The following is a 17,013-nucleotide window of genomic DNA, read 5'->3' as shown; positions in this document are numbered from 1 at the left end:
TGCTCCTATATACAAGAATATAACTACTATAATACTGCCTCCTAGCTGAGAGGTTGTGTCTGTGTAGCTCTCCTGATGTCTGGAGAAAGCCCAGGGAGGGGCCACCCTGGGTGGGGAAGCTCCCCAAGCAAGGCCCAGGCTTCTCGGCCTATTCTGGGAATTAATCCCCAGACACCACAAACCATGGATGAAAATCCTAAAGTTTCTCTGGATGTGAGAAATGTTCAGAATGTTGTCAGTTCTGGTGCAGTAAGAAGCACAGATGAGAAGAAAGCTGTGGAACTAAAGAAGGAATCATCAAGTAAGGTAATGGCTGCAGGTACAATCCACCCCTCCTGCAGTCAGACAGAGGAGAACATCCCTGGAGAAGCAGACCATGCAGGAGAATCTGCAGCAGCCTGTCCTGATACGTTCTGACCGCACACGATACGGGAGCGGGAGCAGCGCAAAAGTTACGAGCACCCCAGAGACAAGAGTGAATACACCAGGAAGGCTTCAGGGGGCCACAAGTGCGGTCACTGAGAAGAACCAGGGGCCCAGTCCCCAGTCTGGAGATTGTGACCCCGCAGCAGTGACCACAGCAACACCGAGACAGATCCCACCTCAGAAGCAGAGTCCTGTGAGTACCCCACCAGCACGGCCCCCCAATACTCAGCGGGCGCCTGAACTGTGTTTGGCCGAGCAGATCCCACCTCAGAAGCAGAGTCCTGTGAGTACCCCACCAGCACGGCCCCCCAATACTCAGCGGGCACCTGAACTATGTTTGGCCGAGCAGATCCCACCTCAGAAGCAGAGTCCTGTGAGTACCCCACCAGCACGGCCCCCCAATACTCAGCGGGCGCCTGAACTATGTCTGGCCGAGCAGATCCCAGCTCTGGTAAAGAGACTTGAGACTTTAAAAAAGACAAAGTTACAGCTGCAGAAACAGATAGACTGTATATACAAGCTAAAGGCAGCAAACCCCAATAACCAGGCTGTACATGATAAGAAGCTGAGCTCCCTCGCTGTGCAGCTCGCTGACACTGTGCAGGACATGGAGGACGTATTGGACCAGATGGGACCAGTCGCTGAAACCTTCAGGAATCAGCAGCGATTTGAGGGATATAAGGAAAGACCAAAGTCATCTACATCTACTGCTGAACTCAAGTCTACAGCCTCACCAGGGGACACCCAGCAGTCCTGTGTAAGACAGGAGGACATCCAGCAGTCCTGTACAAGACAAGAGGACATCCAGCAGTCCTGTGCAAGACCACTCCTCAGACCAGCCAGCTTCCCTTTTGAGAAAGGGGATTTGTACAGACAAGCAGAAGCAAGCGTCCAGCAACATCAGAGACCTGCAGAGACTCCTCCAGAGGTACCACAAGTCCCAGCAGTCAGCACGGTGAAGCAGGACTATGGACACATACCTGAAGGTAACTCTGTAACAGTAGTGCAGTCACCACAAGCCCCTGGGGGCAGTAGAGAGCAGCAGGACTGTGGACTCTTACCTGAAGGCAGCAGTGCAGCAGAGAGTTCACAGGACATGGCTCTGCAGGGCTTGCTGGGCTCTGTAGTGCAGGATCATACTGCCAGTGACTGCAATGATATGACTGTATGTGATATTACTGATAATGTGTCTGCAGAGGGGAGCGCTTCACAGTCTGTGTGGGATCTGGGGTCATCTCTGGGGTCAGGTCCACCATTAGTTCAGCCTTCAGAGGCTGGTGACCCCCAGAGTATAGAGGTTGATGGTGGGGAGGGGGCTGTACAGTCTGATGGACAACACTTCCCCCCTTTAGTCACACAAGTGTCAGACCCCCCTAGTGCAGGCGGTCAGCAGCCACCACAGCGCCCCCAAGTACAGCAGGAGGGTAGAAGTAGTGGCGCCTCCTCTGGTAATGCCTGGAGTCGTGGGTCACCATTCATGTCCAATGTAAACTACACGGGTCAGGCTTTCAAGAGGAGGAACGTGGTCAGGTTCAGACATAGAGGGGCCAAGGAGGAGCTGCCTGACAGGAGGTTTGTGGTCCGTGAACTTCTGTGCCACCAAATGGGCTTCCTGCCATCTAACATCCTGGCAGTGATAAACCTTCCTGACAGGCAGGGCTATGACGTCAGCTTCAAACTCATGTCTGACCTGGACCGCTTCTGGGCCCATGTCACCCGGGTGAGAGATGCTGATGGCTGGAATAAGTTCAGCTTTGTCCCCATCTCCAGACCGGACACAGCGAATGTCACCATTATATTCTGGAACGAGTCTGTCCCCCCCCAGGATATTGTTGTATGGTTAAAAAGACACTGTGACCTAATGTCAGACCTGACTAAGACCAGGGATGAGGACGGCATATGGACGGGCGGGTGGAAGGTCCTGGTGAAGTTACGGCAGATTAATAACATTACCCAACATCTGCCCAATTCATTCTTCATTGGCCGGGAGAAAGGGGTTTGTTTCTATGCAGGTCAGCCCAGAAAATGCTTCAAGTGTGGGAAGACCGGTCATATCGCGAGTGTGTGCACCCTGGTGAAGTGTAATTTATGTGGGGAGATCGGCCATGTCAGCGCCACCTGCCAGAACATCCGCTGCAACCTCTGTGGTAAGACCGGTCACTCCCACAGGGACTGTCCTGACGCCTGGCATAACATCTGTAAGGACTTCCCTGATGAGGACCTGCTGGAGGGGGCAGAGGACCTGGAGGAGGAGACGTTGGTGTCAGGGTCAGCAGTGACACAGCCCGAGCCTCAGCATAACACTAGGGGTGACAATATGGGTGACACTGTAGGTGACACTAGGGGTGACAATATGGGTGACAATATTGGTGACACATTGCCCGACCAGTCCCAGCCAGGAGTCACTGAGGGGAACAGGGAGGTCACTGAGCAGGTTGTGGCCATGTCTTCTTCTGCCCCAGCATCAATAAACCCACAGAAGAGACGGAAAAAAGACAAAACCAGCCGTAAGCCTGAGGAGGGATGGACCACTGTCCAAAAGCCCTCCAAAAAGAAAGTAGACCCCGGGTCAGGTGTAATGACCATCACAAATAGGTACAGTGTGTTGTCAGAGTCAGACGCTGAGGAAGAGATGGAAAGGGAGTTGAAGCGAGTGGTAGATGAATTTAATGAGGACCAAGAGGGTGATCCCCCCACAAAAAGGAGACCCCCACGGGATAAACGTCTGTCCGAATCGGACATGGAAACAGGTGGTCAGCAGGAGGGCTCGGACTCAGATCTGTGATGATGGGGGTGACATCTCTGCTTCTTCTGCTTTCCTTTGTTATGATGGCCGACTTTACCCTTAAAGTGTTCTCCAGTAATGTGAACAGTGTCAGAGTGAGGAGGACCAGACACGTCGTATATGACCATCTAAAGTCTATTGATGCCGATGTCTTCTTCTTACAGGAGACACGTTTAAATACTCAAGGACTGTTACGTGAAGCAGAGCGTGAATGGCGGTCTGGTCCATCCTTTTGGTCACTGGCTGTGGAACCAAGTGCCGGGGTCTCTATCCTCTTTACCACCAATGATGTAACTATACATAGGCTGACAGAGGTATTGATGGGAAGGTGCCTAATGCTAGAAGTTACTATTCGGGGTAGAAGGCTCCGACTCATTAATATCTATGGTTCACAGACAGTGACTGAAAGGGTTAACCTTTATAATGAAGTGAAGCCATATCTCTTTACATCTGTCCCCGTCATCTTGGCTGGAGATTTTAATGCCTCCAGAACAACTAGTGACAGATCCTCTAATAGACCTCTAACACGAGACTCCAAGGTCTTAAACCAAATCATTCTACAGGCCGGGTTGTCAGATGTGTTTGTGCAGGGTGGTCGGAAACCAAAATGTACCTATTTCTGTGGTGGAAGAAGTAGTCGTATAGATTTGGCTCTGGTTAGTCCCACAGAGACGATTGGTGAGAAAGATGAGAAGATCGTCCCTTATTCTGACCATCTGGCCTTATATTTCTGTCTGGGTGTCACACAGTGTCCTGAGACAGGTAGAGGGTTGTGGAGACTGAATTCCAGCCTATTAGAGGATCCTTCTGTGCAGAGACAGGTTCACTCTCTTATACAGGGTCAGCTAGAGCGGGTGGACTTCTATGATGATATGGCCGCCTGGTGGGAGGATGTCAAGGATGAGATCAGAACCCTCTTAAAGAGACTGTCAGTTATAAAGGGGAAGAGTAAGTATGGCCAGTATCTCAAGCTGCGGAAAGAATTGGAGTCACTATATTCGGCGGGTGGGGACCAACAAAGGATAGACCGGCTGAAATCTGAGATAAGGCAGTATCAGTACAGCAGGTATACCTCCCTGGTTCTTGAACGGGATTATGGGTCCTTAGGGTCTCCGGATCCCTTTGAGAATTGCCGGGAGCGGGTGGCAAATAAATCTGTCACCGGTCTCACTGACTCCCAGGGTGTTTTGCAGGAATCTCGGGAGGGTATCCTGGGGGTGGTGAGATCGTACTATGCTGACTTGTTTCAGAGGAAGGTTTTGGATAGAGACAAGATGACCCAATTCTTGGAGACAACTCCGCTCCCTGATACTAATGATTTGGACTTTTCTCCTTTGACAGCGGAATTGACGGTGGCGGAGGTCAAAGAGGCCATTGATAAGTTACATCTGAAGAAGGCACCAGGTCCAGATGGGATAACAGCAGAATTCTATAAGACATTCAGAGACCTCTTGGCCCCAATTCTCGTGGATGTTTACACAAATTGTCTAGAAAGTCACCTGATGCCTCCATCCATGAGAGTGTCCTCGCTGATTCTGCTGTCTAAAGGTAAAGAGCCGAGTGACATCAAGAACTGGAGGCCGATTGCCCTCTTGAATGTCGACAGGAAGATTCTGGCAAAAATCCTGTTTTCTAGGTTAGTTTGTCTGTCCCCGGCACTGTTGGCAGGCTGTCAGTATGGCACAGTAAAAGGGCGGAACATCTCTGGGGCAGTGATCTCCATAAGGGAGATGTTTGAGAGATGTAAAGTCCTGAGGTGTGGGAGATATGTTGTGAGTCTTGACCAGGCTAAAGCCTTTGACAGAGTAGATCATGAGTATCTATGGGCCACTTTGTCAAAGTACGGTATTCCGGGACAATTCATTGATTGGCTGAAGACTTTGTATTGTGAGGCCGAGAGCTTTCCTCTGATCAATGGTTGGCAAGGTGACACCTTCAGGGTTGAGGCGGGGGTGAGACAAGGTTGCCCACTGAGCCCGCTGCTGTATGTATTTGCCTTAGATCCGTTTCTGAGGTCACTGCAGGAGTGTAGTTTTCAGGGGGTGCCGGTCCCCCACTGCCTGCCCCTGAGTGTTGTTGCCTATGCGGATGATGTGACTGTAGTGATATCTGAGCCTCGTGAGGTGGAGATGTTGTCTGCGGCCATCAGAAGTTACTCGGAGGCCTCAGGGTCTCTGGTCAACCTTGAGAAGAGTCAAGCTCTCTGGATATCTGATTCTGATCCAGACTTTGATCTGCCCCAATTTGTGAGAGCCTCCTCCTATATTAAAATCCTAGGGGTCAAATTCGGGAGGGACGATAACGCCAAACTAAATTGGGAAGAGAAGTTGGAAGCCGGAAATGCAAAGGTTCAGCGATGGAAGAACTGGAGGCTGACCTATAGAGAAAGGGTTAAAATGTTGAAGACTTACCTGGTCCCCATCTTCTTGTATGTCTCTGTTGTTTTTCCTTTGCCAGAATCTTTCTCTGCTCGGCTCTTTAGCCTGTTCTTCCAAATGTTCTGGGGGAACAGGTTGAACCTGATAAAAAGAGGGGTCACCTACCTACAGAGGAGAGAGGGTGGGTTGGATATGCTGAATCCAAGGGTGTTCTTTGACTCCATGTTTCTAAAAGTTAATTTTGGTTGCATGGACTCAAACAACAGCTCCCTGTGGGCGAATAGTATCAGGGACTGGATATTGCCTTTTGCAGAGTCTTGGGTGCGAGGCGGCAGTCTCAAGAGGGGGAGATGGACGCGTGACTACCTCCCCCCGTACCTGGAATACGGGCTCAGATGTCTGAAGAGATGGCGCATTGAGAAGTCCTATATAGAGAGTGAGCCAAGGAAGGATCTATACGTAAGGGTTTGTAGGGCTTTCTTCTGCTCTCCACTTGCCTTGAGGGACTGTGTGACCAGCACTTTACAAGAAAGTCTTAAGTTCCTCAATGGGAAACGACTCCCCGCAAAATTCTTTGACATAGCTTGGCTGTCGCTCCATGGGAGGCTCTTTGTCAGGGGTAACCTGAGATATCTAAGTGTCTCAGATAGGAACTGTCCTCTGGGTTGTCAGCAGGAGGAGACCATGGAGCATTTCATATCTGACTGCAGGGCCGGGAGGAGGATATGGGAAGAAGTGTCCAGTAAGCTGAACATCCCATTACTGCAGAACCTGACGTATCCTGACATCATATATGCTGTGCCATCCAGTAACAGGACTGTAGACAGGGGGACAATGTACATAATTATAACAATCATTAAATATTACCATTGGCACATGAGAACTAGAGTGTCCATACACAATGAGCCATTCCATCACAACACAGCAGTAAGACAGATAATGTCCGAGCTCCAGTGGGTAAAATCATTAGAAATGAGGAGAAACCAAAATAATGGGAAATTATGGAGGAATGTCTCTTTGGTTTAACACAGATGATGTCATGTTATTTTATAAAATTTTTTGTGTTTTTCCTTTTCCAGCAAATGTGGACTTTCTAAGTTTAATATTACTCTGTGCATACTCTAGTTGAGTAGTCATTGTGTGTACAATGCTTGTTATTTTTGTTTTGCATTGTAAGAATTTATGTTAATTGTAATTTTGTTTGTTTTCACAATAAAAATTGCCTCCTATATACAAGAATATAACTACTATAATACTGCCCCTATATACAAGAATATAACTACTATAATACTGCTCCTATGTACAAGAATATAACTACTATAATACTGCTCCTATATACAAGAATATAACTACTATAATAATGCCTCATATATACAAGAATATAACTACTATAATACTGCTCCTATATACAAGAATATAACTACTATAATACTGCTCCTATGTACAAGAATATAACTACTATAATACTGCTCCTATATACAAGAATATAACTACTATAATACTGCTCCTATGTACAAGAATATAACTACTATAATACTGCCCCTATATAGAAGAATATAACTACCAATTGTTCTCCCACTTAAAAAGATGAGAGGCTGTAATTTTCATCATAGGTTATAACCTCAACTATGAGACAGAATGAGGAAAAAATCCATAAAATCCCATTGTCTGATTTTTAAAGAATTTTTTTTGCAAATTATGGTGGAAAATAAGTATTTAGTCAATAAGAAAAGTTAATCTCAATACTTTGTTATATCCCCTTTGTTCGCAATGACAGAGGTCAAACGTTTTCTGTAAGTCTTCACAGGGTTTTCACACACTGTTGCTAGTATTTTGGCCCATTCCTCCATGCAGATTTCCTCTAGAGCAGTGATGTTTTTGGGCTGTCGCTGGGCAACACAGACTTTAAACTCCCTCCAAAGGTTTTCTATGGGGTTGAGATCTGAAGACTGGCTAGTCCACTCCAGGACCTTGAAATGTTTCTTATGAAGCCACTGCTTTGTCACCCAGGCAATGTGTTTGGGATCATTGTCATGCTGAAAGACCCAGATGAAACATCTTCAATGCCCTTGCTGATGGAAGGAGGTTTTCACACAAAATCTCACGATACATGGCCCCATTCATTCTTTCCTTTGCACGAATCAGTCGTCCTGGTCCCTTTGCAGCAAAACAGCCCCAAAGCATGTTTCCACCCCCATGCTTCACAGTAGGTATGGTCTTCTTTGGATGCAACTCAGCATTCTTTCTTCTCCAAACATGACGAGTTGAGTTTTTTCCCAAAAATTCTACTTTGGTTTCATCTGACCATATAACATTCTCCCAATACTCTTTTGGATCATCCAAATGCTCTCTAGCAAACTTCAGACGGGCCCGGACATGTACTGGCTTAAGCAGGGGGACACGTCTGGCTCTCCCTGGTGGTGTAGTGTGTTACTGATGGTAACCTTTGTTAGTTACTTTGGTCCCAGGTCTCTGCAGGTCATTCACTAGGTCTGGGATTTTTGCTCACCGTCCTTGTGATCATTTTGACATCACGGGGTGAGATCTTGCGTGGCGCCCCAGATCGAGGGAGATTATTAGTGGTCTTGTATGTCTTCCATTTTCTAAAAATTGCTCCCACAGTCTATTTCTTCACACCAAGTTGCTTTCCTATTGCAGATTCAGTCTTTCCAGCCTGGTGCAGGTCTACAATTTTGTTTCTGGTGTCCTTCGACAGCTCTTTCGTCTTGGCCATAGTTTGGAGTGTGAGTTTTTTAAGGTTGTGGACAGGTGTCTTTTATACTGATAACAGGTTCAAAAAGGAGCCATTAATACAGGTAACGAGTGGAGAACAGAGAAGACTCTTACAGAAGTTACATGTCTGTGAGAGACAGAAATCTTACTTGTTTGTAGGTGACTAAATACTTATTTTCCACCATAATTTACAAATAAATTCATTAATAATCAGACAATGTGATTTTATGGATTTTTTTCTTATCATGTCTCTCATAGTTGAGGTTATAACCTATGATGAAAATTACAGCCTCTCATCTTTTTAAGTGGGAGAACTTGCACAATTAGTGGCTGACTAAATACTTTTTTGCCCCACTGTATATTACTGCCATGATATCTTTACAGTAACTTACCTCTGTCTCTCAGGATTACCACCGCCAGATCTTGTACCAGGTTCCCTCAGGACTATGATCGGACACACGGAGACCATTCTCTGCATCTCCAGGAACGTTTCTCTCTCCATCACTTATATCTTACTCCTCAATATGACGTCTATCAGTAGGACGACGGCATCAAGGGGGAGCGGGGCTGCCTTTAATGTCACCATATATGATCACAGGAGCCTTGGACCATATAAATGTAAAGCAGATCCCAAAGTGACTACCGCCACCTACAGTCCAGGGTTCATATTTACACTTAAAGGTGAGGAGCAAATTAACAATATCTTCAGATACTATGGGGCAAAGTCAGGGACATTAATCATGGACTTGTCAGCTTATTACAGTGTAGCAGCATTACTATAAGAGGAGCAGAAGTATAATACATTCTGGGGATCAGGAGCCCATGGTATTATTATAGTCGGGTGCCGTTGAGATCACTGGAAGTCTCCTACAGCCACTCTATCTCCTCTATATAAAGGATGTAGACAACCATAAGATATCCATAGAGGATGTAGACAACCATAAGATCTCCATAGAGGATGTAGACTACCATAAGCTCCTCATAGAGGATGTAGACAACCATAAGCTCCTCATAGAGGATGTAGACAACTATAAGATCTCCATAGAGGATGTAGACAACCATTAGATCTCCATAGAGGATGTAGACAACCATAAGATCTCCATAGAAGATGTAGACAACCATAAGATCTCCATAGAGGATGTAGACAACCATAAGCTCCTCATAGAGGATGTAGACAACCATAAGCTTCTCATAGAGGATGTAGACAACCATAAGCTCTCCATAGAGGATGTTGACAACCATAAGATCTCCATCGAGGATGTAGACAACCATAAGATCTCCATAGAGGATGTAGACAACCATAAGATCTCCATAGAGGATGTAGACAACCATAAGATCTCCATAGAGGATGTAGACAACCATAAGCTCCTCATAGAGGATGTAGACAACCATAAGCTCCTCATAGAGGATGTAGACAACCATAAGATCTCCATAGAGGATGTAGACAACCATAAGATCTCCATAGAGGATGTTGACAACCATAAGCTCCTCATAGAGGATGTAGACAACCATAAGCTCTCCATAGAGGATGTTGACAACCATAAGCTCCTCATAGAGGATGTAGACAACCATAAGATCTCCATAGAGGATGTAGACAACCATAAGATCTCCACAGAGGATGTAGACAACCATAAGATCTCCATAGAGGATGTAGACAACCATAAGATCTCCATAGAGGATGTAGACAACCATAAGATCTCCATAGAGGATGTAGACAACCATAAGATCTCCATAGAGGATGTAGACAACCATAAGATCTCCATAGAGGATGTAGACAACCATAAGATCTCCATAGAGGATGTAGACAACCATAAGATCTCCATAGAGGATGTAGACAACCATAAGATCTCCATAGAGGATGTAGACAACCATAAGATCTCCATAGAGGATGTAGACAACCATAAGATCTCCATCGAGGATGTAGACAACCATAAGATCTCCATAGAGGATGTAGACAACCATAAGATCTCCATAGAGGATGTAGACAACCATAAGATCTCCATAGAGGATGTAGACAACCATAAGATCTCCACAGAGGATGTGACCAACCAGACATTCTCCATAGAACATGTGATCAGCCATAAGATCTCCATAGAGGATGTAGACAACCATAAGCTCCTCATAGAGGATGTAGACAACCATAAGATCTCCATAGAGGATGTAGACAACCATAAGCTCCTCATAGAGGATGTAGACAACCATAAGATCTCCATAGAGGATGTAGACAACCATAAGATCTCCATAGAGGATGTAGACAACCATAAGATCTCCATCGAGGATGATAACAACCATAAGATCTCCATAGAAGATGTGACCAACCAGACATTCTCCATAGAACATGTGATCAGCCATAAGCAATGCGTTGAGAACATGGACAGCCATGCATTTGCCATAGAAGATGCAGAAACCAAAGAGCAGTGATCTCAAACTGTGGCCCTCCAGGTGGTGCAAAACTTCAAGTCCCAGCATGCCCGGACAGCCAACGTGCATGCTGGGAATTGAAGTTTTGCACCACCCGGAGGGCCACAGTTTGAGACCACTGTCCAAGGGGGTTCCATTGAAAAACTAGTGTCCGAAAAAGAATAAAGACCCATGAATTGTCATATTTAAACAGGCCTTGGCCAAATTCGACAGTAGGGTCAGGAATGATTTTCAGCACAATTCAAGGCACATTCCCCATGTTAAACACGAAGACGATATTGTGTCCGATCGGAACCTAATTTGGCACGTGAGTTGCCCTTATGGGTAGGTAACGTTTGCCGGATATATAGATTCCATCAATGACCATTACACATTTCTAGAGATTCCGAATCACTGCACCATTTTCGGAGGCACTAACAGGGGAGAGGGACCATAGTACACATAATAAAATGTGAATAATCCCCATGTTATTCTATGACGTTCACTTTCTAGAGCAGAGGAACCAACATAGATATCTGTCATGGCTGATCCCTGTCCTCGTCCTGATCCTGGTGCTGATCATTGTATATGTGATGCTTTACAGACTCAAGAGAGGTAAGTGCACATCCATGGTTCTTACACTCATGTACTGTCTCTTTCCTCTTCTGTCTCGCTCAGCTGAAAATTATTCAGTTGTGTGTCCTCACTAGTTTAATCCCTTAAAGGAGTACTCCGTCCCTAGACATCTAGATGCCTGATCGCGAGGGGCGATCACTGGGCCGATGCGGCGGCGTTCTGAACACAGAAGCCTGGTTTGTGACATCATGCTTTGCCCCCTCCATTCATGACTACGTGACAGGTACATATTCGTCATGCCTCCTCCCATAGACATGAATGGAGGGGTGTGATGGCTGCGGTCTACAGTCATCCGGCACGGAGCTGAGTTTGCTCCATGCATCGGATGACTGGGGTGTCATGCCAGAGATCGCGGGGGACCACAGCAGCTGGACCTCAACGATCGGACATCTTATCCCCTAACCTTTGGATAGGGGATAAGATGTTTAGGGGCAGAGTGCCCCTTTAACGACAAGCGTCATAAATGTAAGAGGCTACAGCGAGTAACTTCATGCACAGCTATGTAACGAGTGCAGGAGCTCTACATCGCTGATGTCCGCCACTATCAGTGAGGCCCCCGCTGCAAAAATGTACCCGTATTCAAAGGATAGGGAATACGTTTTTGATCTGCATAGGGTCCCGTTTTAGATAGCGGGGGTCCGACCGCTGGGACTCTCCCACCTTCTCCTGACCCCGGCTCTCCCCAAGAATGGATCGTGTTGACCCCTGCAGGAAGTGGCAGCAGACAGGTTCTCTACATGTATGTCTATGAGAGATAGCGTGTCGACCACCACTTCGTGCGGGGGTCGACACGCCTCCTTTCTGGGGAGAGCCTGGGTCCCGTTCAGGAGAACGTGTGGAGTCACAGCGGTCGGATCCCTGCTATCTAAAACTTATCCCCTATCCTTTGGCAGTTTTTGGCATGATATATCTCTTTTAACTCCTTAGATGTCATGATCAATGCCTATAAAGGAATCTATAGTGAAACCAGTGGGCTAAACAGACCCCCCGCTGTTAATCCATTAAGTGCTAATGGCCGCCGGAGGTCTCTTACCTCCCTACGGCGTGCAGGATCGCCAAGCTTCTTATGCATCCTGTAGAGCCAGCACTGATCGGTACTATGATCTTACATGACACTGAACAGTATAAAGCCATCTAATGATTGTTATTAATATTCCTGTATGGGTGGCTTAAAAATGTTAAATAAATATGTAAAAGCCCCCTCCCCCCAATAAAAAAAAATATGTTTTCCACAATAAAAAAATTTTATAAAAATAAAAAAACACTACATATCTGGTATCGCCGCGTGCGTAGATGTCCAATCTCTTAAAATATGATGTTTCTGTACGGCGAAAGGCGTAAAAAAAAAAAAAATCAAAAACCAGTATTGCTGATATTTGGCCACATCATATCAGAAAAGAATTAAAAGGGGTATTCCCGTGGAAAAACTTTTTTTTTAGTAAATTACTTCTATTAAAATGTTTTTTTTTTTTTTTTTTTTTTGTAAATTACTTCTATTAAAAAATCTTAATCCTTCCAGTACTTATCAGCTGCTCTATACTACAGGATATTCTTTTCTTTTTGGATTTCTTTTCTGTCATGACCACAGTGCTCTCTGCTGACACCTCTGTCCATTTTAGAAACTGTCCAGAGCAGCACATGTATCGTGACCGAATGGGGGACATGGAGAGAGCCCTAAACTGACCCTAAAAACACTCTCCCTGCCTACTTGCCCATCCATCCTAAGCGATGGATCTACAACTTGGAGCCGGTCCCTGCCTGCGCTAAATGCAGTGACGTAAAAACAAAATGATAAACATAAGCCCTTATTTACTAAGAGTGTTGTGTAGGTTTCTTTGTGGGTTTTAATTCCCTACAATTTTTTTCCCACCGTATTTACTAAGGTTTCCCTACATTTTCCACTTTCCCTACACTTTGCCTTTTTTTTTCACCTGCTCTGATCTGTCAGGTTTTCCTCGGCTCAAATCCACCACATTTTCTGTGGAAACCTTAGTAAATATGTTGGGTTTTTGTGAAAATTCTGGTGCAAAATCTGGCGCTGAACTCTACAAAACATGTTGGGTTTGCAATAGTAAATGAGGGACATAGAAACAGAAACGGAAACCTACTAGACAACCAGATATACCAGACAGGATACAAATACTAACAGGGCAGAAACAGAAACGGAAACCTACTAGACAACCAGATATACCAGACAGGATACAAATACTAACAGGGCAGAAACAGAAACAGAAAACTACTAGACAACCAGATATACCAGACAGGATACAAATACTAACAGGGCAGAAACAGAAACGGAAAACTACTAGACAACCAGATATACCAGACAGGATACAAATACTAACAGGGCAGAATAGAAACGGAAAACTACTAGACAACCAGATATACCAGACAGGATACAAATACTAACAGGGCAGAAACAGAAACGGAAAACTACTAGACAACCAGATATACCAGACAGGATACAAATACTAACAGGGCAGAATAGAAACGGAAAACTACTAGACAACCAGATATACCAGACAGGATACAAATACTAACAGGGCAGAAACAGAAACGGAAAACTACTAGACAACCAGATATACCAGACAGGATACAAATACTAACAGGGCAGAAACAGAAACGGAAAACTACTAGACAACCAGATATACCAGACAGGATACAAATACTAACAGGGCAGAATAGAAACGGAAAACTACTAGACAACCAGATATACCAGACAGGATACAAATACTAACAGGGCAGAAACAGAAACGGAAACCTACTAGACAACCAGATATACCAGACAGGATACAAATACTAACAGGGCAGAAACAGAAACGGAAACCTACTAGACAACCAGATATACCAGACAGGATACAAATACTAACAGGGCAGAAACAGAAACAGAAACCTACTAGACAACCAGATATACCAGACAGGATACAAATACTAACAGGGCAGAAACAGAAACAGAAACCTACTAGACAACCAGATATACCAGACAGGATACAAATACTAACAGGGCAGAAACAGAAACGGAAAACTACTAGACAACCAGATATACCAGACAGGATACAAATACTAACAGGGCAGAAACAGAAACAGAAACCTACTAGACAACCAGATATACCAGACAGGATACAAATACTAACAGGGCAGAATAGAAACGGAAAACTACTAGACAACCAGATATACCAGACAGGATACAAATACTAACAGGGCAGAAACAGAAACGGAAAACTACTAGACAACCAGATATACCAGACAGGATACAAATACTAACAGGGCAGAATAGAAACAGGCAAACTGATCAGGATCAGAAGACACTGTTCACAAACAGATACAAGTATAGTATATTTTATGGTTCTCCTCAGGTGGGGCTCGTTGTCCTCAGGATCAGTACTGTGCGGTGGCAGCAGTGGGCAGGAGCAGAGGTGAGTAGATGGCGCCCCTGAGTGTTGCAGTGTATTCTGATACTACCTACCTGTACGTACCTTCCCTGTATTTAGGTGGCGGTGCGGATGAGGATGTGGAATACTGCACGGTGGTGCTGAGAAGATCATCTGGAGGTAAGTGGCTTCTTCATATTACAGGACAGTACACACAGCGCAGTTTATCTTCCTGAATGCAGCCTATTGTTCCCTGTTGTCAGACACTTAAAATTAACATTAATTAACTAACATTAATTAATAACAATGATTTTTATATTTCAGTGATATTGAAGACTGAAGAGTCGGTGGACTATATGGAGGTCTCAAAACACTGAGGTACGGGCAAGGCCCCCGAATTTATATAGTTACAATGTATTCGTCTAGAACAGGGGTCTGCAAAGTGTTCACCTCCAGCTGTTGCAAAACTACAACTCCCAGCATGCCCAGATATCCTTAGGCCTGTGTTTCCCACTCAGTGTGCCTCCAGCTGTTGCAAAACTACAACTCCCAGCATGCCCGGACATCCTTAAACCAGTGTTTCCCAACCAGTGTTCCACCAGCTGTTGCAAAACTACAACTCCCAGCATGCCCAGACATCCTTAGGCCTGTGTTTCCCAACCAGTGTGCCTACAGCTGTTGCAAAACTATAACTCCCAGCATGCCCGGACATCCTTAGACCAGTGTTTCCCAACCAGTGTTCATCCAGCTGTTGCAAAACTATAACTCCCAGCATGCCCAGACATCCTTAGGTCAGTACTTCCAAACCAGTGTGCCTCCAGCTGTTGCAGAACTACAACTCCCAGGATGCCCGGACATTCTTAGACCAGTGTTTCCCAACCAGTGTTCCTCCAGCTGTTGCAAAACTACAACTCCCAGCATGCCCGGACATCCTTAGACCAGTGTTTCCCAACCAGTGTGCCTCCAGCTGTTGCAAAACTACAACTCCCAGCATGCCCGGACAGCCGTTCGCTGTCCGGGCATGCTGGGAGTTGTAGTTTTGCAACAGCTGTAGGTTTACACTTTACAGACCACTGCTGACTAACTACATTTTACCTGCACTGATACGTTGTGACAAATTATTACCATTGCTGTTATGTGTTAACCCATAGGGGATCTCCAAGACTACTCTGAAAGCTGAGGGTTTGTTACATTGTATCAGTTCAGGACGTCCTCTGTTGACTCCAGACTGATGCGTGTTACACTTCACTGAAACACTGTAACAGAAGAGGACAGGAGAGACTTTTACTGCTGCTGTATTGAGGTCACAGATTTGTCTAGAGACTGGATACACTGCAACAAACCCTCAGCTGTGAGAAATTTTAGGTCAGGATTGTGTCGTAGGAAGCTGAAAGTTGTCATTTCCATCCTAAAATTGCGGGGTTTCCCGTAATACCATAATACGGTGTAGCCTTCGGCTGTTCGGGCATGCTGGGAGTTGTAGTTTTGAAACAGCTGGAGGCACACTGGTTGGGAAGTCCTGACTCAGGTGGGACTGGAAAACTGAGCCTATGTATAAGTGGGTCCAGTAAGCTCCACCCACGCTTAGACTTGACTCCTCCCCTACACCTAGACCTATTGATGGCTGTCCGGGCATGCTGGGAGTTGTAGTTTTACAACAGCTGGAGGCGCACTGGTTAGGAAACCCTGATTGAGGTGGGACGGCAAAACTGAGCCTATATATAAGTGGGTCCAGTAAGCTCCACCCACGCTTAGACTTGACTCCTCCCCTACACCTAGACCTATTGATGGCTGTCTGGGCATGAGTTGTAGTTTTGCAACAGCTGGAGGCACCCTGGTTGGGAAACTGCCATGATGAATGGATCCAGTAGAAGGTTTGTGCCTAGGGCCTCATACACTGTATGCTGTGAGCTCCCCCTAGTGGTGGCTGCTGAATTACACCTCGTCTCCGCAGGGGGTTTGGCGCTTTGTGTCCTTATAATCTACGGTTATTAGTGGGCAGTGCTGCCAATACCATGTGACCACTTTTATTACAGAGTCGTCGGGCGGCCATGACACCTCATCAGGACGCGCCAGAAGCCGTAATCTGAGGCTGCTACATTGTAACGAAGGACGCTCTGTGACCCCAGAAACCCTGGAGAACTACAAGAGCAAAAAATAATAAGAAGAATTATAATCATAAAAATTATGGAAAAACAGAAAAAAAATATATATATATATTTTTGGGGCAAAACGGATCCAAAAACAAAACAGAAAAAACAACCAAACGCCATTTTGTACGTTT

General features: G+C 45.5%; 2 protein-coding genes and 1 long non-coding RNA gene across 3 annotated transcripts in view; 2 read left to right on the top strand and 1 right to left on the bottom strand.

Annotated features, from left to right (window-relative positions):
* The first annotated feature begins 1,054 nt into the window (after positions 1–1,054).
* Positions 1,055–3,664, top strand: LOC130297643 (zinc finger CCHC domain-containing protein 3-like). The gene is made up of 2 exons (XM_056550347.1): positions 1,055–2,573; positions 3,376–3,664. The coding sequence occupies exons 1-2, from the start codon at positions 1,055–1,057 to the stop codon at positions 3,408–3,410; spliced, it is 1,554 nt and encodes a 517-aa protein (XP_056406322.1). The 3' UTR covers positions 3,411–3,664.
* A 9,224-nt stretch (positions 3,665–12,888) lies between these two features.
* LOC130297392 (uncharacterized) lies at positions 12,889–15,082 on the top strand. The gene is made up of 3 exons (XR_008849506.1): positions 12,889–14,774; positions 14,850–14,909; positions 15,054–15,082. It is a non-coding gene; the product is annotated as an uncharacterized LOC130297392 (long non-coding RNA).
* POLG2 (DNA polymerase gamma 2, accessory subunit) overlaps positions 14,908–17,013 on the bottom strand; it is a 27,046-nt gene continuing 24,940 nt past the window's right edge. The window contains exon 10 of the mRNA XM_056549818.1: positions 14,908–14,982. Coding sequence (XP_056405793.1) covers positions 14,923–14,982 — 60 coding nt within the window. The 3' untranslated portion in view covers positions 14,908–14,922. The remainder of the gene's footprint in view (positions 14,983–17,013) is intronic.

This window comes from Hyla sarda, chromosome 13 (genome assembly GCF_029499605.1).
Source record: "Hyla sarda isolate aHylSar1 chromosome 13, aHylSar1.hap1, whole genome shotgun sequence".
Classification (NCBI taxonomy): domain Eukaryota; kingdom Metazoa; phylum Chordata; class Amphibia; order Anura; family Hylidae; genus Hyla; species Hyla sarda.
This window is presented reverse-complemented; position numbering and strand designations above follow the sequence as displayed.